Below are 26,298 nucleotides of genomic sequence, written 5' to 3'. Positions count from 1 at the left end.
TTGAATAAAAAGCGGTGTTACCTTTAAGGGTAAAAAGTGAAGAGAGTGGAAGGGGCGGCACATTCTGCAGAGGGACATCGGTACATGCAGTCTGAGGACAATCTAATGCTTTTTTATGTGTATACAGATTTTAATCCTCGGTTCCTCTGAAGTAACCAAGACTCCATAAAATTTTTAATGCAAATATCAAGTAAACACCTGTACCAAGTTAACTCTAGCAAAGCCGTGTATATCAGCTAGTAACAATATATAGGGTATAGATGTTAAAAAAAGAGCAATATTCCTTAAAAAAAAGACTTATCTGACAGAAGAACAGTAGAGGAGCTGTCATCTTGACCAGAAACTCCTTCAAACTAGAAATATGACTGGCGTCCTCAATAAGGAGGAGCCTGATAAATTGTGTACAGATAAGTGATAAATGGTCGCCTGGGACACACAGCTGATCAATCCATCCACAAACCAGCAGAAAAGTGTTCAACACTGGAATGACACTGAGCATACACCAGTGTGTGAATCGCAAGGACTGATGCCGTGACGTCACCCTGGTCCTGAACCAACATGGCCGTCGAGCCCTAACATCACCATATTGCGATATTGGAGGCCAGTATTGCTTCTGGGGCTTGTATGGCAGGGCTGGTTTTTAGTGCCAGTCTGCCGCAACTGAGAAGAGAGTAGGTGCAGTTCGATGAGACTCCGTCCTCTTCGTTTCTGAATGGACAGAGCAATAATGGGAAATGTCAGCTACATTAGGAGAACTAAACCAAAGGTAATGAAGGAGCCAATATCGCAGGCACCCATGTATGGCATAGCAAGTAAAACAGATATATAGAAGGCATACACAAAGGGCTCTACATTATTACCTCATAATAACCTATGCTGCACTTGGCAAAAACAGTAAAATAAAGATTGTATCTCTTTACCCGAGTATGTACGAAATACAGATGACCACTCAAATAGAGGGATACAAAGAGCTGCATCTGTATGTTTATATGATATCCAATTTGAACATGTATCCCCATATTGTATAGTTAAAGCATACCTGAGTAAAAAAAAAAAATCACAAGCATCCACAGTGCTCATTGTCTGCTTTGCTGCTGTTTGCACCCAGTTTAAACTCTATCAATTCAGTTTTCTATGTAGATTTTCCTATTTTTCTGCTGCCCTACTGATTGCAATCCATTTACAGGATGGGGGCGGATCCTAAACCAGCGATACTGCCAGTACTGTACTGATCGGGATTTCCTCTCCCACACTTCCCATGCTGTCTTGCATAGTCCTGCTCCAATCAGCTGAATGCCCGCCCCTCTACTGCATGTAACTAGCAGTGTCCGTACATCCCTTTACTAGAGAGGCCAATGGCCTCATGACAGGCAGTGGTCTGCAAAGTTGTAGGAAGGAAGACCCCCCAGTGGTCGGCTCTTCAAACTTGATTTTCAGTGGTAAAACAAAAACATTTTTATGTAAGTTTTTTTGCAGATTGATGACACACACAGGCCGTTAGATGAGCAGAAGTTGTTCGAAAAGCTGCTGTCCATTTAAATGGGGACATTCCCTTGACAAGCAGAAATGTTTGGCCTCTTCTAGAACAATGTATGAGATCTCAATTGAATACAGCAGATTTTCTTAAGCCCAATGATATTTTCTTCCTGCTGCAGTGAATGATAAACCAGAGTTGCAAATATTCTTCAGGGAAAGCAAATAAACAAAAAACTGTAGTGAGCAGTAAGCCCGAGGTTAACACCACAAAACTACGGAGTTATGGAAATGCGAAAGGAAAGGGTGAGGTGTCTGAGGACCTGATGGCACACAAGTAGATGAAGGGAGCCACCAAGTAACATTCTGCTCCGGCAGGTAGGCCTCTGAGACACCGCATACCACAACCTCACACTACTGCTATAAAACACCAATATAACAAGTGTTAATACAGAGGCGGGGAATTCTTTGTAAATGGCCGTTCATAGTAACACGGGTTCGTCTCTAGGCCCAATGCTATTATTACTGATAGCAACAATAATACTTCTACAATATGCATAAAACAACTTCTACATCTACGTTGTGCAGGCCATGGAGTTTCCTACAGGGACATTTCCCAGATACAGTCCATATCTGAAAATACTGCTCAGGAATGATTGTTTTCAGGATGTCGTTACGTCTGAGCTGGATGCAAAACACCTCGTCTGAACCAGACATAATATATTGCCCTAAAAGGACAGATATAGGCACAATATTTTAAGGCGGAGAACACAATATGAATACAACAAAACCAAAAAGTGGGGGATGTGAAATCTGATGCCAACCTACTAATGTGAAGAGACCCTACCTAAAAGCGGAACACCCACCTTGATGAGGGGGACCTCACCTATCAGGAGCTGGGGCAACCCTGGCGCTCCCTAGATGGAAACAGGTAACAGTAGCAATGATTTACACTATATGGACAAAAGTATTTGGACACTGCATGTTTTTCAGAAAAAGTGCCTTATTCTTCTATTTAGTAACGTGCCGGCCCTCCTTTTGCTTGTATTGCAGCAGCAACACCTCCAGGCATACTTTCCACAAGTTCTCTGCAAGTCTGGGCAGGAATAACTTGCCATTCCTCATGCAAGGCTGTGAGAAGAGATTGTTGTGAGGATGGGCGTGGGTGATAGTGTCGTACCCGTCGCTCCAATTCGGCCCATAAGTGCTCGATCGGGTGAATGAATAGTTATTACAAAACGATCAGCTTTTTATTTTCCCCATGCCCTTCCCAGCATGCCATTCAGTAAACTCAGTATTTGCATATTTGCTGATTTTCTGCAGTGTCCAAATACTTCTGTCCATATAATGTATTACTATAGGTGCAAAGTTAGATGTTACACAAGTACACTATGAACCACAAGTGCATAAATAGCTACTAGTCAGAAGACAGATGTAAAACTCCCAGATGACACTGACACCATACAGACTCATCTGTTCTGTAGAACAAGAGGGGAACTGCCAACATGACCTGAGACACCTTCAAACTAGAAGTATAACCAGCGTCCTGTGTGAGGAGGAGCTGGAATAAATGTGATTGGCTGGGTGGGACACACCCCTTCCATGTGACCAATCAATGCACACACTAGCAGAGAAGGGCTCATGTGGGCGAGCAACACTTAAATAACATTGAGCATGTGCTGGTGTGTGGATCACATGGGCCAGGGCTGACATCACCCCGAGCCTGATCCGACACTGCCAGTGAGCCAATACAATTGTCGTGCATGTCAATGTGATGGGGCTTATTCACATTGGTGTATTTTCATACAGTTACACTCAGTAGAGATATTCACATATGTGATTTGTTTTTGCACTACCCAATAGTATGTTCCATTCTAAGCCATTATCACTGGACAGAAATTGCCTATTCAAGTCGATGGGTGCGCAAAGAGAAAAACAACACGCATGGAGGAAATCAAAATGTACTCCATTTTTTTACTAATCACTGCTAGACAACTGCAGAAAAATATTGAGCCTCCTTTGTTTTTTTGCACATGGTAAAATAACGAATAACCCATGGATCACACTTGGACATGGACAACGGAAATGTGCAGATGTCACTTGGACATACACATGCATTAAAATTGGTGTGTTTTTCGTGCACCAAAATTGTAGCGGCTCTTCTGAACAGGCCTTACAGCGCTGAACACCTCCGACCCTACACTATAAGAATGGTCTACCGCAGCTGTATGTGCAGGACTGGTGGGGAACACGTGCTACAAAGTGAGAATTGTTTTCAAAAATAGAAGACATCCAATTGGCTCCAACTGTATTCTGCCGCCGGACAATGACCCCAACATCCAGCCCATGTCACTAAGAACAAGGAGTCCTGGAAGTGATAATGTGGCCCCACAGAGCCCGGGTCTCACATCATCCAGTTGGATTACATGAACAGACAGAAGGATCGGAGCAGGCCAACATACACAGAAGATCTGGGCTTAGTTCTCCAAGATGTCTGGAACAACCTCCCTGCTGAGTTCCTTCAAAAACTGTGTGCAGGTGTACCGAGAAGAACTGACGAAGGTGAAGGCCGGTCACACCAAGTAGTGATGAGTTACATTTCTCTGTTGTTCAGTTATTCGAACAACAAACTATTAACCCTTCTATTTCTGGAAGTATTCTTACTCTGCAGAATTGTTTCCACCTCTGCCTAAAGCTCCGTCACAGTCCTGTATGTAGGGATACAAACTTGTTGTAGTTCTAGCATTTGTATCAGTTTGTAGAGAACATGAACAACAGGCTACCATAGAGATCGGTGCCGTGATTTGCATGTGCACTTTCTCTTTGTTACATAATACTATATGAACGTAACATATTTTGTATTAATCCTTCATATGCTCTTAAAGGCAAAGTAAAGCATCTTAAAGCATTACATAAGGAATGGCTGTGATGACACAATGTATCGCTCCAGCTATGATTCTGCAACCATTAACCGGCTTTGACATAATTTACTATAATTCAACTGCAATATCATTACCTTACCATAGCCTGCCATCAGTCACTTATATTACTGCCACATCACCATGAGGGTTGTTCCTGCTACATACTGTATACTGTACAGAATTCCAGACTGATGTAGGGACAATATACAGGTCACTATATGTTATGACCATAACATGGCACTAGAGATGAGCGAGCACCAAAATGCTCGGGTGCTCGTTACTCGAGTCGAACTTCCCGCGATGCTCGAGGGTTCGTTTCGAGTAACGAACCCCATTAAAGTCAATGAGCGACTCGAGCATTTTTGTATATCGCCGATGCTTGCTAAGGTTTCCATTTGTGAAAATCTGGGCAATTCAAGAAAGTGATGGGAACGACACAGCAACGGATAGGGCAGGCGAGGGGCTACATGTTGGGCTGCATCTCAAGTTCCCAGGTCCCCCTATTAAGCCACAATAGCGGCAAGAGTGGGCCCCTACCCCCCCCAGCAATTTTTACTTCTGAAAAACCCTCATTAGCAATGCATACCTTAGCTAAGCACCACACTACCTCCAACAAAGCACAATCACTGCCTGCATGACACTCCGCTGCCACTTCTCCTGGGTAACATGCTGCCCAACCGCCCATTTCAGTAATAGTAGCAGTCAAGACAGGCCCCAGTAACAATTCCAAAGCAGCATTATAGGGGAAGCACAGTATTAGTTCCATTTCAGTAGTAGTTGCAGTCTAGACAGGCCCCAGTAACATATCACTAGCAGCAGTATAGGGGGAGCACAGTATTAGTTCCATTTCAGTAGTAGTAGCAGTCTGGACAGGCCCCAGTAACATATCACTAGCAGCAGTATAGGGGGAGCACAGTATTAGTTCCATTTCAGTAGTAGTAGCAGTCAAGACAGGCCACAGTAACATTCCCATTGCAGCAATTTAGGGAGATAACAGTCTTTCACATTTCAGTAGCTGCAGTATAGACAAGGCCCCAGTTACATTTATGTAGCAAAAGTGTAGGCCAACCCCACACACCTTGCTGTAGCATGAGTGCAGGCAAAGCCCATAAAAATTACTAGGATTACACTGTAGGCGAGGGCCCAAAAAAATTGGTGTACCAACAGTACTAATGTACCTCAGAAAAATTGCCCATGCCCAACCAAGAGGGCAGGTGAAACCCATTAATCGCTTAGCGTACTGTGGCTTAATTTGTAACTAGGCCTGGAGGCAGCCCAGTTAAAATAAAAATTGGTTCAGGTGCAAGTTTCAATGCTTTAATGAGCATTGAAACGTATAAACATTGTTTACAAAAGTAATATGACTGAGCCTTGTGGGCCTAAGAAAAATTGCCCGTTCGGCGTGATTACGTGAGGTTTCAGGAGGAGGAGCAGGAGGAGGATGAATATAATACACAGATTGATGAAGCTAAAAGGTCCCCATTTTTATGGTGATGGAGAACGATGCTTCCATCCGCGGGTGCACCCTACGTATTGTTTAGGTACCGCTGCTGTCCGCTGGTAGAGAAGAGAAGTCTGGGGAAATCCAGGCTTTGTTCATCTTTATGAGTGTAAGCCTGTCGGCACTGTCGGTTGACAGGCGGGTACGCTTATCCGTGATGATTCCCCCAGCCGCACTAAACACCCTCTCTGACAAGATGCTAGCTGCAGGGCAAGCAAGCACCTCCAGGGCATACAGCGCGAGTTCAGGCCACGTGTCCAGCTACGATACCCATTAGTTGTACGGAGCAGAGGCGTCACCGAGGACGGTCGTGCGATCGGCTACGTACTCCCTCACCATCCTTTTACAGTGCTCCCGCTGACTCAGCCTTGACTAGGGAGCGGTGACACAGTCTTGCTGGGGAGCCATAAAGCTGTCAAAGGCCTTGGAGAGTGTTCCCCTGCCTGCGCTGTACATGCTGCCTGATCTCCGCACCTCCCCTGCTACCTGGCCCTTGAAACTGTGCCTTCTGCCACTAGCACTGTCAGATGGCAATTTTACCATCAGTTTGTCCGCCAGGGTCCTGTGGTATAGCATCACTCTCAAACCCCTTTAATCAGCGACTACTACCCCCAGCAGACACGCACTAAACTGAAGATGGTCACAGGCAGGCCAAATATAGTATTTTTTTTACAATTTTTGGGAAAAAGCCCACTGCCTGTGATATAGCCTGTATATGGATTTCCCTGTTGGAGGATGACTGTGGTTATTGAAAGCACAGTGCAGCCAGAAAAAATTATGCGCAAGGCTAGGTATTAATTAGCGACTACTAGTACCCCCAGCAGACATGCAGTAAACTGAAGACGGTCACAGGCAGCCCAAATATAGTATTTTTTTCCAATTTTTTTGAAAAAGCCCACTGCCTATATAGCCAGTATATCTCTTTCCCTGTACCACTGTCCCTGCCTCAGCAGTACTGCCCGTATACTCTGTAAAATGACTGCAGACTGAGGACGCTATGGTCTGCACGCCCGATATACAAAAAAAAAAAATTGTGCAAAACTGCTAAAAGCAGCCTCAACAGTACTGCACACGGTCAGATGTGCCCCTAAGAAGGACCGTTGGGGTTCTTGAAGACTAAAATAACATCTAACACTCTCCATATAGCAGCTGCAGCAAGACAGCACTTTCCCTGATCTCTCTCAGCTTGTGTCTGTGGTGAGCCGCGGGCGGGGCAGATTTAAATACTGGGGTGTCATGTGATCTCCCCAGCCACTCACTGCAGGGGGGTGGGATAGGGCTGGAATGTCACAGGAGGAAGTTGTAATGCCTTCCCTGTGTTTCTATTGGCCAGAAAAGCGCGCTAACGTCTCAGAGATGAAAGTGAAAGTAACCCGAACATCGCGTGGTACTCGTTACGAGTAACGAGCATCTCGAACACCCTAATACTCGAACAAGCATCAAGCTCGGACGAGTACGCTCGCTCATCTCTACATGGCACATATAAAGGTCACTATGTACCTCTTACCGTAACATGGTACATACAGACAGAGGGACAATATACTGATCACTATGTACCTCTTACGGTAAAATGGCACACACAGACATAGGGACAGTATACAGGTAACTATACGTCCTAACCATAACATGACACATACAGACATAGAACATATAGTGGCCTGTATACTGCCCCTAACCATAATATGACACGTATAGACATAGGGGCAGTATACAGTCCACTATATATAGTTCTAACCGTAACATGACACATACAGACATAGGGGCAATATACAGGTCACTAGTAGAGATGAGCGAGCACCAAAATGCTCGGGTGCTCATTACTCGGGACGAAATTTTCGCGATGCTCGAGGGTTCGTTTCGAGTAACGAACCCCATTGAAGTCAATGGGCGACTCGAGCATTTTTGTATATCGCCGATGCTCGCTAAGGTTTCCATTTGTGAAAATCGGGGCAATTCAAGAAAGTGATGGGAACGACACAGCAACGGATAGGGCAGGCGAGGGGCTACATGTTGGGCTGCATCTCAAGTTCCCAGGTCCCACTATTAAGCCACAATAGCGGCAAGAGTGCCCCCCCCCCTCCCAACAACTTTTACTTCTGAAAAGCCCTCATTAGCAATGCATACCTTAGCTAAGCACCACACTACCTCCAACAAAGCACAATCACTGCCTGCATGACACTCCGCTGCCACTTCTCCTGGGTTACATGCTGCCCAACCCCACCCCCCCACCCGCACGACGCAGTGTCCACAGCGCACACCAAAGTGTCCCTGCGCAGCCTTCAGCTGCACTCATGCCACACCACCCTCATGTCTATTTATAAGTGCGTCTGCCAGAGGAACCTCAGGCACACACAGCAGAGGGTTGGCACGGCTAGGCAGCGACCCTCTTTAAAAGGGGCGGGGCGATAGCCCACAATGCTGTACAGAAGCAATGAGAAATATAATCCTGTGCCACCGCCATCAGGAGCTGCACACGTGGGCATAACAATGGGGAACCTATGTGCCACACACTATTCATTTTGTCAAGGTGTCTGCATGCCCCAGTCAGACCGCGGTTTTTTATAAATAGTCACAGGCAGGTACAACTCCGCAATGGGAATTCCGTGTGCACCCACAGCATGGGTGGCTCCCTGGAACCCACCGGCTGTACATAAATGTATCCCATTGCAGTGCCCATCACAGCTGAGGTAACCTCTGATTAAATGCAGGTGGGCTTCGGCCCACACTGCATGCCCCAGTCAGACTGGGGTTCTTTAGAAGTGGACACATGGAGTTACAACTCCGTGTGGACCGACAGCATGGGTGGGTGCCAGGAAGCCACCGGCGGTACATAAATATATCCCATTGCAGTGCCCATCACAGCTGTGGTAACGTCCGATTAAATGCAGGTGGGCTTCGGCCCACACTGCATGCCCCAGTCAGACTGGGGTTCTTTAGAAGTGTACACATGGAGTTACAATTCCCTGTGGACCGACAGCATGGGTGGGTGCCAGGAAGCCACCGGCGGTACATAAATATATCCCATTGCAGTGCCCATCACAGCTGTGGTAACGTCCGATTAAATGCAGGTGGGCTTCGGCCCACACTGCATGCCCCAGACTGGGGTTCTTTAGAAGTGTGCACATGGAGTTACAATTCCGTGTGGACCGACAGCATGGGTGGGTGCCAGGAAGCCACCGGCGGTACATAAATATATCCCATTGCAGTGCCCAGCACAGCTGATGTAACGTCAGCTTTAATGCAGGTGGGCAAAAAATTAATTGGATTACACTGTAGACGAGGGCCCCAAAAAATTGGTGTACCAACAGTACTAATGTACCTCAGAAAAATTGCCCATGCCCAACCAAGAGGGCAGGTGAAACCCATTAATCGCTTTGGTTAATGTGGCTTAATTGGTAACTAGGCCTGGAGGCAGCCCAGTTAAAATAAAAATTGGTTCAGGTGCAAGTTTCAACGCTTTAATGAGCATTGAAACATATAAAAATTGTTTACAAAAATTATATGACTGAGCCTTGTGGGCCTAAGAAAAATTGCCCGTTCGGCGTGATTACGTCAGGTTTCAGGAGGAGGAGCAGGAAGAGGAGGATGAATATTATACACAGATTGATGAAGCAAAAAGGTCCCCGTTTTTGAAGGTGGTGATAGAGAACGATGCTTCCATCCGCGGGTGCAGCCTACGTATTGTTTAGGTATCGCTGCTGTCCGCTGGTGGAGAAGAGAAGTCTGGGGAAATCCAGGCTTTGTTCATCTTGATGAGTGTAAGCCTGTCGGCACTGTCGGTTGACAGGCGGGTACGCTTATCCGTGATGATTCCCCCAGCCGCACTAAACACCCTCTCTGACAAGACGCTAGCCGCAGGACAAGCAAGCACCTCCAGGGCATACAGCGCGAGTTCAGGCCACGTGTCCAGCTTCGACACACAGTAGTTGTAGGGGGCAGAGGCGTCACCGAGGACAGTCGTGCGATCGTCTACGTACTCCCTCACCATTCTTTTACAGTGCTCCCGCCAACTCAGCCTTGACTGGGGAGCAGTTACACAGTCTTGCTGGGGAGCCAAAAAGCTGGCAAAGGCCTTGGAGAATGTTCCCCTGCCTGTGCTGTACATGCTGCCTGATCTCTGCACCTCCCCTGCTACCTGGCCCTCGGAACTGCACCTTCTGCCACTAGCGCTGTCGGATGGGAATGTTACCATCAGTTTGTCCGCCAGGGTCCTGTGGTATAGCATCACTCTCGAACCCCTTTCCTCTTCGGGTATGAGAGTGGAAAGCTTCTCCTTATACCGTGGGTCCAGCAATGTGTACACCCAGTAATCCGTAGTGGCCAGAATGCGTGTAACGCAAGGGTCACGAGAAAGGCATCCTAACATGAAGTCAGCCATGTGTGCCAGGGTACCTGTACGCAACACATGGCTGTCCTCACTAGGAAGATCACTTTCAGGATCCTCCTCCTCCTCTGGCCATACACGCTGAAAGGATGACAGGCAAGCAGCATGTGTACCCTCAGCAGTGGGCCAAGCTGTCTCTTCCCCCTCCTCCTCATGCTCCTCCACCTCCTCCTCCTCCTCAACGCACTGAGATATAGACATGAGGGTGCTTTGACTATCCAGCGACATACTGTCTTCCCCCGCCTCCGTTTCCAAGCGCAAAAGCGTCTGCCTTTATGCTTTGCAGGGAACTTCTCAAGAGGCATAGCAGAGGAATGGTGACGCTAATGATTGCAGCATCGCCGCTCACCATCTGGGTAGACTCCTCAAAGTTTCCAAGGACCTGGCAGATGGCTGCCAACCAGGCCCACTCTTCTGTAAAGAATTGAGGAGGCTGACTCCCACTGCGCCGCCCATGTTGGAGTTGGTATTCCACTATAGCTCTACGCTGCTCATAGAGTCTGGCCAACATGTGGAGCGTAGAGTTCCACCGTGTGGGCACGTAACACAGCAGTCGGTGCACTGGCAGATTAAACCGATGTTGCAGGGTCCGCAGGGTGGCAGCGTCCGTCTTGGAGTTGCGGAAATGTGCGCTGACGGCGCACCTTTCCGAGCAGATATGACAAGTGTGGGTAGCTTTTCAGAAAGCGCTGAATCACCAAATTAAAGACATGGGCCAGGCATGGCACGTGCGTGAGGCTGCCGAGCTGCAGAGCCGCCACCAGGTTACGGCCGTTGTCACACACGACCATGCCCGGTTGGAGGCTCAGCGGCGAAAGCCAGCGGTCGGTCTGCTCTGTCAGACCCTGCAGCAGTTCGTGGGCCGTGTGCCTCTTCTCTCCTAAGCTGAGTAGTTTCAGCACGGCCTGCTGACGCTTGCCCACCGCTGTGCTGCCACGCCGCGCGACACCGGCTGCTGGCGACGTGCTGCTGCTGCTGACACATCTTGATTGCGAGACAGAGGTTGCATAGGAGGAGGAGGAGGAGGAGGAGGGTGGTTTAGTGGAGGAAGCATACACTGCCGCAGATACCAGCACTGAGCCGGGGCCCGCAATTCTGGGGGTGGGTAGGACGTGAGCGGTCCCAGGCTCTGACTCGGTCCCAGCCTCCACTAAATTCACCCAATGTGCCGTCAGGGAGATATAGTGGCCCTGCGTGCCTGTGCTTGTCCACGTGTCCGTTGTTAAGTGGACCTTGGCAGTAACCGCGTTGGTGAGGGCGCATACAATGTTGCGGGAGACGTGGTCGTGCAGGGCTCGGACGGCACATCGGAAAAAGTAGTGGCGACTGGGAACCGAATAGCGCGGGGCTGCCGCCGCCATCATGCTTTTGAAATTCTCCGTTTCCACAAGCCTATACGGCAGCATCTCCAGGCTGATCAATTTGGCTATGTGCACGTTTAACGCTTGAGCGTGCGGGTGCGTGGCGGCGTAGTTGCGCTTGCGCTCAAACACTTGCGCTAGCGACGTCTGGACGCTGCGCTGAGAGACATTGCTGGATGGGGCCGAGGACAGCGGAGGTGAGGGTGTAGGTGCAGGCCGGTAGGCACTCGTGCCTGTGTCCTCAGAGGGGGGTTGGATCTCAGTGGCAGGTTGGGGCACAAGGGGAGAGGCAGTGGTGCAAACCGGAGGCGGTGAACGGCCTTCGTCCCACCTTGTGGGGTGCTTGGCCATCATATGCCTGCGCATGCTGGTGGTGGTGGCTCCCTAGCTGATCTTGGCGCGACAAAGGTTGCACACCACTGTTCGTCGGTCGTCAGGCGTCTCTGTGAAAAACTGCCACACCTTAGAGCACCTTGGCCTCTGCAGGGTGGCCTGGCGCGAGGGGGCGCTTTGGGAAACAGTTGGTGGATTATTCGGTCTGGCCCTGCCTCTACCCCTGGACACCGCACTGGCTCGGCCTGTGCCCACACCCTGACTTGGGCCTCCGCGTCCTCGCCCGCGTCCACGTCCTCTAAGCCTACCCCTACACCTCATTATGCTGTATTACCAGTAGTGCAGTAACAGAACGCTGTAATTAAATGTGCCGCTTATTTTCCTGTAGTTGGAGGATGACTTCGCTTACGGAACGCACAGCAGTGACAGGAAAGAATTTTGCGCAAGCCTGCTGTAACACTTAGCTGGCTGCGTATGAATTAGGACAACTACCCCCAGCAGAGACCCAGTACACTTGTGGACAGGAATACAGCGGTGATGTAAGAGGCAACACAGAGGCAGGAAAGAATTTTGCGCAAGCCTGCTGTAACACTTAGCTGGCTGCGTATGAATTAGGACAACTACCCCCAGCAGAGACCCAGTACACTGAGGACGGTCACAGGCAGCCCAAATAGATTTTTTTTCCCAAATGTTTTTGGAAAGGCCCACTGCCTATATATACTGTATATGTCTTCTGTCCCTGCCTCACCACTACTGGCCCTGGACTATGTAAAATTACTGCAGGACGCAATGCTCTGCACGGCCGATATAAAAAAAAAAAAAAAAAGTGCAACACTGCAAAAAGCAGCCTCGACACTACTGCACACGGTTAGTTGTGGCCCTAAGAAGGACCGTTGGGGTTCTTGACGCCTAAAATAACTCCTAACGCTCTCCCTATAGCAGCAGCAGCATCAGCAGCACTGTCCCTGATCTCTGTCAGAATGCATCTGTGGCGAGCCGCGGGAGGGGCCGATTTATATACTCGGGTGACACCTGATCTCGCCAGCCACTCACTGCAGGGGGGTGGTATAGGGCTTGAACGTCGCAGGGGGAAGTTGTAATGCCTTCCCTATCTTTCTATTGGCCAGAAAAGCGCGCTAATGTCTCAGAGATGAAAGTGAAAGTAACTCAAACATCGCGTGGTACTCGTCACGAGTAACGAGCATCTCGAACACGCTAATACTCGAACGAGTATCAAGCTCGGACGAGTACATTCGCTCATCTCTAGTCACTATACATCCTAACCATAACATAGCACTTACAGACATAGGGACAATATACAGGCCCCTATATCTTCTAACCATAACATGACATGTATAGAAATATGGACAGTACACAGTCCACTAGTTCTAACCGTAACATGGCACATACAGACATAGGGACAGTATACAGGCCCCTTATGTTCTAACCATAACATGACACATACAGACATAGAGACAATATGCAGGTCACTAAACATCCTAACCATATCATGGCACATACAGACATATGGGCAATATACAGGCCGCTAATGTTCTAACCATAACATGGCACATACAGACATAGGGGCAGTATACAGGTCACTATATAGTTCTAACCATATCATGGCACATACAGACATAGGGGCAATATACAGGCCACTATATAGTTCTAACCATAACATGGCACATACAGACATAGGGGCAGTATGCAGGCCACTATATAGCTCTAACCATAACATGGCACATACAGACAGACATAGGGGCAATATGCAGGTCACTATACATCCTAACCATAACATCCTAACCATATCATGGCACATACAGACATAGGGGCAATATACAGGCCGCTAATGTTCTAACCATAACATGGCACATACAGACATAGGGGCAGTATACAGGTCACTATATAGTTCTAACCATATCATGGCACATACAGACATAGGGGCAATATACAGGCCACTATATAGTTCTAACCATAACATGGCACATACAGACATAGGGGCAGTATACAGGTCACTATATAGTTCTAACCATATCATGGCACATACAGACATAGGGGCAATATGCAGGCCACTATATAGCTCTAACCATAACATGGCACATACAGACAGACATAGGGGCAATATGCAGGTCACTGTACATCCTAACCATAACATGGCTCATACAGACATAGGGACAATATACAGGCCCCTAATGTTCTAACCATAACATGACACATACAGACATAGGGACAATATACAGGCCACTATATAGTTCTAACCATAACATGGCACATACAGACATAGGGACAATATACATGCCACTATATAGTTCTAACCATAACATGGCACATACAGACATAGGGGCAATATGCAGGTCACTATACATCCTAACCATATCATGGCACATACAGACATAGGGACAATATACATGCCACTATATAGTTCTAACCATATCATGGCACATACAGACATATGGGCAATATACAGGCCCCTAATGTTCTAACCATAACATGGCACATACAGATATGGGGGCAGTATACAGGCCACTATATAGTTCTAACCATATCATGGCACATACAGACATAGGGGCAATATACAGGCCCCTATATAGTTCTAACCATATCATGGCACATACAGACATATGGGCAATATACAGGCCCCTAATGTTCTAAAAATAAAATGGTACATACAGACATAGGGGCAGTATACAGGTCACTATATAGTTCTAACCATAATATGGCACATACAGATATAGGGACAAAATACATGCCACTATATAGTTCTAACCATAACATGGCACATACAGACATAGGGACAATATACAGGCCACTATATAGTTCTAACCATAACATGGCACATACAGACATAGGGGCAATATGCAGGTCACTATACATCCTAACCATAACATGGCATATACAGACATAGGGACAATATACAGGCCCCTAATGTTCTAACCATAACATGACACATACAGACATAGGGACAATATACAGGCCACTATATAGTTCTAACCATAACATGGCACATACAGACATAGGGACAATATACATGCCACTATATAGTTCTAACCATAACATGGCACATACAGACATAGGGGCAATATGCAGGTCACTATACATCCTAACCATAACATGGCTCATACAGATATAGGGACAATATACAGGCCCCTAATGTTCTAACTATACCATGGCACATACAGACATAGGGGCAATATGCAGGCCACTATATAGTTCTAACCATAACATGGCACATACAGACATAGGGGCAATATGCAGGTCACTATACATCCTAACCATATCATGGCACATACAGATATATGGGCAATATACAGGCCCCTAATGTTCTAACCATAAAATGGCACATACAGACATAGGGGCAGTATACAGGTCACTATATAGTTCTAACCATAATATGGCACATACAGATATAGGGACAATTTACATGCCACTATATAGTTCTAACCATATCATGGCACATACAGACATAGGGGCAATATGCAGGTCACTATACATCCTAACCATATCATGGCACATACAGACATATGGGCAATATACAGGCCCCTAATGTTCTAACCATAACATGGCACATACAGACATGGGGGCAATATACAGGCCACTATATAGTTCTAACCATAACATGGCACATACAGACATAGGGGCAATATGCAGGTCACTATACATCCTAACCATAACATGGCTCATACAGACATAGGGGCAGTATACAGGTCACTATATAGTTCTAACCATAATATGGCACATACAGATATAGGGACAATATACATGCCACTATATAGTTCTAACCATAACATGGCACATACAGATATAGGGACAATATACATGCCACTATATAGTTTTAACCATAACATGGCACATACAGACATAGGGACAATATACAGGCCACTATATAGTTCTAACCATAACATGGCACATACAGACATAGGGGCAATATGCAGGTCACTATACATCCTAACCATAACATGGCTCATACAGACATAGGGACAATATACAGGCCCCTAATGTTCTAACTATAACATGGCACATACAGACATAGGGGCAATATGCAGGCCACTATATAGTTCTAACCATAACATGGCACATACAGACATAGGGGCAATATGCAGGTCACTATACATCCTAACCATATCATGGCACATACAGACATATGGGCAATATACAGGCCCCTAATGTTCTAACCATAACATGGCACATACAGACATGGGGGCAGTATACAGGTCACTATATAGTTCTAACCATAACATGGCACATACAGACATAGGGGCAATATACAGGTCACTATATAGTTCTAACCATAACATGGCACATACAGACATAGGGGCAATATGCAGGCCACTATATAGTTCTAACCATAACATGGCACATACAGACATAGGGGCAATATGCAGGTCACTATACATCCTAACCATATCATGGCACATACAGACATATGGGCAATATACAGGCCCCTAATGTTCTAACCATAACATGGCACATACAGACATGGGGGCAGTATACAGGTCACTATATAGTTCTAACCATAACATGGCACATACAAATGTGATTGTTCTCAGCAAGATAAACCAAGTAATCCTGTAGACCTTTTAAGGGCTAACAAAAATGCATGCTGTTAATGCGAGCTTGTGAACCTCTCGGTATTTGGGTTATAGCAAGCTCGCTATAACATCATGTATTTTCATTAGCCCTTAAAAGGTATCATATCTACAAGATTACTTGGTTTCTCTTGCTGGGAACAATCACATTTGACTCTACTGGCACATATAGACATAGGGACAACATACAGGTCACTATATAATTATAATTATCATATGGCACACATGGCTATAGGGACATTATGCAGGTCACTGTATGTGCTATGTTATGATTAGAACACATAGTCAAACACCCCAAGAGGATGATATGGGCCACCTCTGTTTGCATCTACATCTCACACAGCGCGGTCCACGTTGGGATCACTGGGCTGTCAATACTTCCCTCTGCCTTCTGACATTACTTGTTTACTTTGCCTATTTTTCCCCGATGCCATTTCTGCTTTCAAGTATACAGCCTGTAGACAAACAAAGAACTCGGAGCAGACGCTGGGAGTAGATTCCCTTTTTATGCCCACATTAGTCAATCTGAAGAATGAGGTAGCTAGCTCCTTACCTTGAACTGACAATCGCATGTCACGCTGTCGCCAATCCTTAAACATTCTCCATCAAATTTACAGGTATTGGTGTCACATAGAAAAAGATCATTTTCTCTGTCATCAAAACCTTAAATGCAGAAGGGAAAAGAGTCAGTTTGGGGAAGCAGAAGAGCCGATCGGGTTTATTAGAAAATGATTTATTGAAATGCTTGATTCATTTCATCTTTTATTAGCAGGGTTCCTGCTCGCATTCTATTCTCAGAGAGGCTGATTGAATTGCCACATGTAATATGCACACAATATGCATTCATCTCTGATGGAGAAGAGTAGATTCTGCTGCATCCTCTGAAATCAATCTCTGGAATGTATCCAGTCGATGATGAACATGGCACTTTGTAACAAAGTGAAGAGATAATAAACAAGCCTTGTTTTTTTTGGTGCGGCTGAGTGAAGGCTGATCACCGTTAAATGTTTCAATGTTAAGAAGTAAAGGTGTCCCATTATTTCTGCCGCTGACTCGCCACGCGGTCATATGGTCATCCGGGAAACGTACATGTGTTTACCAGCAAAGCCGGATGAGAATGTAGCATTTACCGGACACACAGGCTATAGTGGGTTAAAGGGGCGGGCCGCTTGTAAAGTATTGATGGGGATAAATGTATCAATGGAAACAACATTTAATACAGTCTAATATAGATATATTTCTGGAGATACGGCCTGAAGCGCAAGGAGGTTGGAGCTGTTATGTGAGCGCCGGACTACGGAGTGGATTACTACTCAACTTTGTAGGGGTACATCAGAGGTGCATGCAAGGGGCGAAATTGTGTCATCATAGGAGTCCTAAACATTGGATGTCACTCGGCCCAGAATTATTAAGGGCATGTTTTCCCCATGACACCTGTCCCCTGTGGAGACCCCTGAGAGGGGGACCAAATGCATGGGAACACAAGGGATGTTTTAGGGATGAATTACAGCATCCAGTTGCAGGTTCCTGATAGGGTCGCTCTTATCAGGGCAGTAGAAGGGCCTGATGAGGCATTTCAGGGTGGCTACATGTCCCTGTGGCTAGTTTTTGCCTTGGATGGCTTGCTACTTGGACACCTCGGGTTATGGAACATCTGGGTCGGTGAGGCTGCTCTTTTCTATATATGTATGTATGGCACATGTGGTCTAGCCACACATATTAGACTGCATTAAATATTACGTTTTAATTGATACTAAATGAAATTCCGCAGCGTTCACAGTACAAGCCAAGTGACGGGCTTTTTACAAATGTGCCTCACATGTCGCAGATTGTTTTCTGCTGAGGAAAAGCATGAAATTTGAAAAACATTGCAGTTTTGAATTCCGCAGATGCCTATGTTGTGAAAACTGTGCGGATTTTCACCATAGAGGTTACCGGATTACATAACATCCGCACAGAAAGTTTTGCTGTGGCTTTGTAAGCGTCTCCGATGTGGAATCGCACTGAATCTGCTAGAAAATCTACCTTGTGTTTGAACATAAAGTCTGCAGTGTGAAGGATGTACGACCACCACATGACAAAACCCAATGCCACCCGCAGCCGAGAACACAACTACAAGTACAACATCTGTAGGAAAACACAAAGCTCGGTAACTGCGGCCATCGTGCATCCACAGTACAAGCCAAGCCAATGGGATGTTAGAAATCTTTACATTGCAGAATATTTCTACTGCGGATACACAAGGAATTCGGGAGACTCTGCAGATTATCAATCCTATTCATGTTGCACAAACCGCAAAATGCAGCTTCTTTCTCAGTGGCCATCAATGAGTAATAAAATCCGCACCCAAACCTGCAAATGACGTATTGTAGCATGATGGCTGAGGAAGACATGACTGTTCCCAGCAAGAGAAACCAAATCATCTTGTAGACATGAGACCTTCTAATAGCAATGGATGTTTGAACTTTAAGGCCGCCTTCTCACAGGGCGGAATCCCTGCTGGCGCTCCGCAATGGAAACCCGCAGCCATTTTGCCAGACCTCCGTGTCACGAGGTCCAAACATAAGTGCTTCCGATTTGGCCGCAGATTTCAAGGATTGAGTTCTGCAGCACGAATAGACATCTACCCGATTAAAAGCCTCCAGCATTTTTTTAAATAGCAGCGGACGTGTGACAAAAGACATCCCCACCAAGTGAGGGAGAGGCTTTAGATCCCCAGCATGCCTCGTTGGGTAAAGGATGCAGAATCTCTGCAACAATTCCGCTAGTGGATATTCCGCAGCGTTTCCGCCCGGTGAGAAGGCGCCAAAGATTGCAAAATATTCTGCAGCACAAAATCCACACATAAAAACGCACAGACAGATACAAAATCCGTAACATAAAACAACAACGCAAGCCTGTTAACTCCGCCCACCTGCAGAAACACTACAGAAGTCCTGCAGGAGACGCTGCGTGTGAGTCGCCTCATGTTGCCTTTGGGGCTTTAATGCACTGAATCTGCTTGAAAATCCGTGTTTATTGACGTTTGAAAATAAAGTTTCCAACAGAAAATCCGCAACATAAAAGTGCCGCTACATAGAAAAAAATCTGCAACATAAAAGTGCCGCTACGTAGAAAAAAATCTGCGACATAAAAGTGCCGCTACGAAGACAAAATCTGCGACATAAAAGTGCCGCTACATAGAGAAAAATCTGCGACATAAAAGTGCCGCTACGTAGACAAAATCTGCACATAAAAGTGCCGCTACGTAGACAAAATCTACAACATAAAAGAGCCGCTACGTAGACAAGATCTGCGACATAAAAGTGCCGCTACGTAGAAAAAAATCTGCGACATAAAAGTGCCGCTACGTAGACAAAATCTGCGACATAAAAGTGCCGCTACGTAGACAAAATCCGCATATAAAAGTGCCGCTACGTAGACAAAATCTGCGACATAAAAGTGCCGCTACGTAGACAAAATCTGCGACATAAAAGTGCCGCTGCATAGACAAAATCCGCATATAAAAGTGCCGCTACGTAGACAAAATCTGCGATATAAAAGTGCCGCTACGTAGACAAAATCCGCACATAAAAGTGCCGCTACGTAGACAAAATCCGCATATAAAACTGCCGCTACGTAGACAAAATCTGCACATAAAAGTGCCGCTACGTAGACAAAATCTACAACATAAAAGAGCCGCTACGTAGACAAGATCTGCGACATAAAAGTGCCGCTACCTAGACTAAATCCGCACATAAAAGTGCCGCTACGTAGACAAAATCTGCGACATAAAAGTGCCGCTACGTAGACAAGATCTGCGACATAAAAGTGCCGCTACCTAGACTAAATCCGCACATAAAAGTGCCGCTACGTAGACAAAATCTGAACATGAAAGTGCCGCTACGTAGACAAAATCTGCACATAAAAGTGCTGCTACATAGACATAATCCGCGACATAAAAGTGCCGCTACGTAGACAAAATCTGCGACATGAAAGTGCTGCTACGTAGACAAAATCTGCACATAAAAGTGTCGCTACGTAGACAAAATCTGAGACATAAAAGTGCCGCTACGTAGACAAAATCAGCATATAAAAGTGCCGCTACGTAGACAAAATCAGCATATAAAAGTGCCGCTACGTAGACAAAATCAGCACATAAAAGTGCCGCTAATTAGACAAAATCTGCACATAAAAGTGCTGCTACGTAGACATAATCTGTGACATAAAAGTGCCGCTACGTAGACAAAATCTGTGACATAAAAGTGCCGCTACGTAGACAAAATCCGCATATAAAAGTGCCGCTACGTAGACAAAATCTGCGACATAAAAGTGCCGCTACGTAGACAAAATCTGCACATAAAAGTGCCGCTACGTAGACAAAATCTGCGACATAAAAGTGCCGCTACGTAGACAAAATCTGCGACATAAAAGTGCCGCTACGTAGACAAAATCCGCATATAAAAGTGCCGCTACGTAGACAAAATCTGCGACATGAAAGTGACGCTACGAAGACAAAATCTGAGACATAAAAGTGCCGCTACGTAGACAAAATCTGCACATAAAAGTGCCGCTACGTAGACAAGATCTGCGACATAAAAGTGCCGCTACGTAGACAAAATCCGCACATAAAAGTGCCGCTACGTAGACAAAATCCGCATATAAAAGTGCCGCTAATTAGACAAAATCTGCACATAAAAGTGCCGCTACGTAGACAAAATCCGCATATAAAAGTGCCGCTAATTAGACAAAATCCGCACATAAAAGTGCCGCTACGTAGACAAAATCCGCACATAAAAGTGCCGCTACGTAGACAAAATCCCGGTAAATTCCGCACCAAAATCCACAGGCTACTTATAGATTGTGATGTGTAATTGAAAATGATTTAAAACCGGCCCGCAATTCCCCGCAGTCGCACCTGCGGATTTTGCTGTGGATTTTCGGCCTGTGTGAAAGCACCCTAAGGCCTCATTCATATGAGCATATGCGATTTTATGCTGGCCGCACGCGGACGAAAATCGCAATAGTGAAGAATAGCCACAATCTAATTCTGAACTTAGTGTTTTCTCGTCCATTTACACAAGCAGATCATGTAAAAAAAAACGCTGCAGCACAGAATTCTGTCGGTTGGCAGAACGGGCACATATATGGTACCCATGTGAAGCATTGGTTTCCAATGCAGCCATTCAAACGGGTGAATATACGGCGTGTAAATACGCAGCAGCATGAAAAATAGGACATATACGTGGCTGGCACATATAAGCTGAAAGATAGTTCTGGAACCATGTTTTGGCCCATATACGGGTCCTATAGACTCCTAGGGGAGCAGGGAAAGAGAAGGGAGGGGGAGGTATTTTTGCAGCGTCCAACACTTTGAAAAGCTTACATGTGCCTCTATCTAGGCACTGAAAAGCATCCTGAGGATTTGGGCAGTGAGGGTTTTTCGCTAAAAGCGACGCTCGCAGTAGTGTGAATGGGCGAGAAAACGCTGGCCGTGATCGTGGAAAAAAGCCCATTCAGGCGCTTATACGGAGCAGCCGTGAAAACGTAAAAACGCTGTTGTCGTTTATGCGCTCGTGAAAAAGACCTCTCAAATAGTAAAATAGAGCCAGGAATCTATGGGAGCCTCCAGCGTTTTTTCGTCAAAAGATAGGTCATGAAAAATCGTCGACCGAAAACAGTTGACCGAAAACAATTTGACGATTTTACGGTGCACTTTTCTCACATGCCGAATGTGAATGAATGCAGAGGAATCCAATACGTTACGCGGTCGCTATTTTTGACCGCCATTTTATTGTGCCAAAATAGCTGCAATGAAACGTTTGTGTGAACGAGGCCTGAGGGACCTTTCATGCGGGACGGAAATAGTCCTGCAAACAGCTCTGCGTCACAGTGCCATCCCCATGGGGTGGGATCCCCATCTGGTAAAATCCGTGTCTTCAAGGCCGCAAGAATAAACTCTGCAGCGGGAAAGCTCTCTGCCGCGGTATTAGGGGCGTCTTGTGGAATTGTGGAGTAAAAGATGCAAGATGTTCCGCAGAACGCATTCAAAATCCACTCTAATTTACAAAATGCATGTCTGCGCCGTGTCTGACGGCCAATTCTTCGAGACCTTTCACAGGGGATGGAATAGGCCACAGGACGCGCTGCAAACTGCCATACGTCCCGCAGGCGACCTGCAGATTGTGATGTGGGATTGGAAATGGCTTAAAAACTGCCTGCAATTCTGCATCACAATCCACCGTTAAACCTCCTGATTTCGGAGTTGCGTAGCGGTGGACTCGGGTGCATCCTGCGGCGTAATTGCGGCCTTTATGAAAGCACGCTAAAAGTAAACCAGCGTCTGACTTGGATTGGCGTACTAAGACCCCGGGGCGGGGGAGGCTGCCTGAGAGTTCAGCTTGTCTGCAACCTGATCAATCAGCTGTCCAAAAGGATACAATATTAAAGAGCGCGCACATTAGAGCAGATCCATTAGGATTTAGCCGTATTGATTCTTTCATTACATTCCTCTGTTGGAAACCACATCATCATATTAAAAATGAAAGAAGAGTCAGCAGGACAAGGCGTCCCTCACACGGGGGCCGCGCGGCCCCTCTAATAGAGGAGAAGCCTGCATGCATAGGGTGCAGCCATACAACCCCGGCTCATGGAACGCACTTTAGATATATATTACACAGCTAATCATCCAGAACAAATCTCCCACCGCGTCCCCAAATGATACTATTAATTCAATATAGACATCAGCGGCTTCTTATTGACAAAGGCAGTAAGAGGGGAATGCTTCTAGCAGGGTCCTGAGAGCCAAAAAAGAGGCACAATCACCCAATTATCCTATTAAATAGGCCACGAAGATGATTTACACGTGCAGCAACTCCATGCCTCATCCTTCCTTATTTAATTAGTATATTTCACAACTTGGCAGCCAATACAACACCAGTCATGACCCCATGCTGCAACCCAGATAAGGTCATTAGCGCTAAATGGATGGAACAAAGCTTTATTTGCTATTTTGTCCTAAATGTGACCCATGGAGGGGGAGGGGAGGAGTGTGGCGGGGGCTATATTACTTCATCATTACATGGATCTAAAGATGATTAACCATTTCCATCCCAACGAGAATTTAAATGCCCCGCGCTCACTTACCATTAAACCTATCAACTCATTTTTGGTGCTGCAGAATCGCTCCCAAATCTCCCCTTTTCGGTGGCGGCATGCGTGGGATGAGTTTGTGGTCATGCAATGCCCTCATAATAAAAGCGGCACATCTGTACGGCTGCTACTGTTCATTCTCATGGCTCTAATAAGACAGACACATAAGTTCCAATATCCCGGCGGAGGAGCAGGAGGATTATGGTCATGGGAAGCTGCAGTTTGACATGACTTAAGACTTCAGCAGTCAGGCTAAGAGGTGATGGATGAGAAACTAGTCTTCGCCTTGTTTGCAGGATGTCTCCTGCTGTGAATAGACGGCGGCCTAGCAAAATGAAATAGTTCATAAGCCTTTGTTCTAGCTATTAAGTGACATAAGACTTACTGTAATAGACCACCCATTGTAAATTATAGATGAGCTGTCAGCTTGTTGCTGTAATTAAGACATTATTATCTAATTTCTTAGCAAAATAAGACTTTACAATGGAGAAGTTTAAGTGTCTGCCAAGCAGCTAGAAGTCTATAAGTACATCTCCCCGGCTCCTTTGTAGATGTGTCCACTTACTTATCTATAGATTGATCTGCCTGTACATCTATGCAGCTGGTAGCTTTCTATATACCATGTATCTATAGATTGATCCATCTCTGTATATATATGATTCCTTGGATCTATACAGACCTATCTACTAATTCATCTATAGATAGCTTCGTCTGTACATCTGCCTAGCTCTTAGCTTTCTGGCTGTAGATCCACTAATCTATATAGTAAGATCCATCTCTGCCCTTTTATGTGCATGGACATTATATAGATATCTTTGGAGCTGTCTTGTTAGAAGGCTGATGAAGAAGAACCCTAAGTAGATCTAAAAGCTCGCTGTAACATTATTCTTTTTTCGTTAGCTGTTAAAAGGTTTCATATCTACAAGATGACTTGGTTTAACTTTTTACATCTATCCATCTCATGGCTTTCTATCTACTAATTTCTCTCCAGATGGACCTATCGGTGTATACATCTATCTATCTCATGGCCTTCTACCTATATAGATCTATTAACTAATTGATCTATCTCTAGATCCCCCCATCCACTGTATGGCTCAGAGCTTGGCATCACTCAGCAGTATTTTAAATGCTCATGTAAAATAGAAGTCAACCACTAAGACATCATCTAGATGAGATTACATGTAAATCCAGGCTGCTAACAAGCAATTGCAAGCTCTGAGGGTCCAAAAGCTTCTAATATGCCAAGACTCCTATAAACATACCGTGCCAGCTGTATTCTAACACTGCAGCAATAACTATAGGAACTGAAGCATGCTGAACTCCATAGACTCCAATACCAGTAGGCATCATGTATGGCTTCCATAGCCTTTCACTGACGAGGTGGCTTATTTCAGTTGTCAGAGATGTTAATAAGACTTTTCCACCCATCAACTTAACTCCATAATTAAGCAAATAATAATGATGGCAGTAATGATGTGCAGTAGTAACAGATCATTCATAGCAAGGCTGTGTCTTACCAGAACAGTTCCAGCCTGTAGGGGTTTGGCAGTCACTTAAGGAGGTAGGAAAAGCTGCAAGTTTCCCTGGCCGGGCTATGATGAGTAAGAGGGAAGGTAAGAGCAGCGAGCAGAGGCAATCACAAAGTGTCCAGCACGGTCTGTGAGATTCTGCCAGCACCATGTCTATAGAGGCTGTGACACCCAGATGTGAAGGGCTGAGCAGGGACTTAGCATGACGGGATCCCGAGCGGCAGCGGCAGCAGCATCCCAGCAATCCCAAGGAATCCAGACGGCGGAGTGAGAGGAGAGAATGGAGGAGCCGGGAGGAGGGAGAGAGCAGAGGGCGGAGAGCTGCTGCACTGCTGCTGCCTGTGCTGCTGGGAGAACAGGATTCAGCATCCACTCCTCACTGCCGGCTATTTAAAGAGCTCCACTATTTACCAGCTAACAACGGGTTACCCGCAGGGAGGTGAGCAGGACGAGGCATCTACACTGCGCCTTTAAGCGAGAGAGCATTTACTGCTTCCATTATCGCTCACTGTAACGTTTTGTCATGCTGATATTGCAGTGGTTACTTACAAGTGCGCATCCACAAAGTGCCGGCCTTAGGTTGGATGGCACCCTGGGCGAAAAGTTCTTTTTACACTACCCTCCTATCTACTTCATAAGAAACAAAACTACATATGATAGGCTGTCTGTTTGTGCAGAAAACAGCAGCATACCCACACCAGAACAGCTCAGTGAATACAGTACCAGAACCAAGCTCATAACAAAAACAAAGCACCAGAACCAAGCCCAGTACATAATCACAGCTCAGTGGGCAAATACAGAACCAACTCATAACATATATACAGCACCAGAACAGCTAAGTGAATACAGTACCAGAACCAAGCTCATAACAAAAACAAAGCACCAGAACCAAGCCCAGTACACAATCACAGCTCAGTGGGCAAATACAGAACCAACTCATCACATATAAACAGCACCAGAACAGCTAAGTGAATACAATACCAAAACCAATCTCGTAACATACATACAATACCAGAATAGCTCAGTGAATTTTAATGCAGCACCAGAACCAAGTTCATAACATAAATACTGCACTAGAA

General features: G+C 45.9%; 1 protein-coding gene across 2 annotated transcripts in view; it reads right to left on the bottom strand.

Moving 5' to 3' along the window:
- The window catches only part of TMEFF2 (transmembrane protein with EGF like and two follistatin like domains 2), an 895,617-nt gene extending 870,114 nt beyond the window's left edge, over nt 1-25,503 (bottom strand). Inside the window, exons 1-2 of one of the 2 annotated variants that reach the window (XM_066577156.1) lie at nt 25,208-25,503; nt 17,113-17,222 (exon numbers count right to left, since the gene is read on the bottom strand). In XM_066577156.1, the coding sequence (XP_066433253.1) occupies nt 17,113-17,222; nt 25,208-25,370 (273 nt within the window). In that variant the 5' untranslated portion in view covers nt 25,371-25,503. The remainder of the gene's footprint in view (nt 1-17,112; nt 17,223-25,207) is intronic. The other variant, XM_066577157.1, reaches the window with a different exon arrangement.
- Between the last annotated feature and the right edge of the window lie 795 nt (nt 25,504-26,298).

The sequence above is a fragment of the Eleutherodactylus coqui genome, chromosome 8, assembly GCF_035609145.1.
Source record: "Eleutherodactylus coqui strain aEleCoq1 chromosome 8, aEleCoq1.hap1, whole genome shotgun sequence".
NCBI lineage: Eukaryota > Metazoa > Chordata > Amphibia > Anura > Eleutherodactylidae > Eleutherodactylus > Eleutherodactylus coqui.
This window is presented reverse-complemented; position numbering and strand designations above follow the sequence as displayed.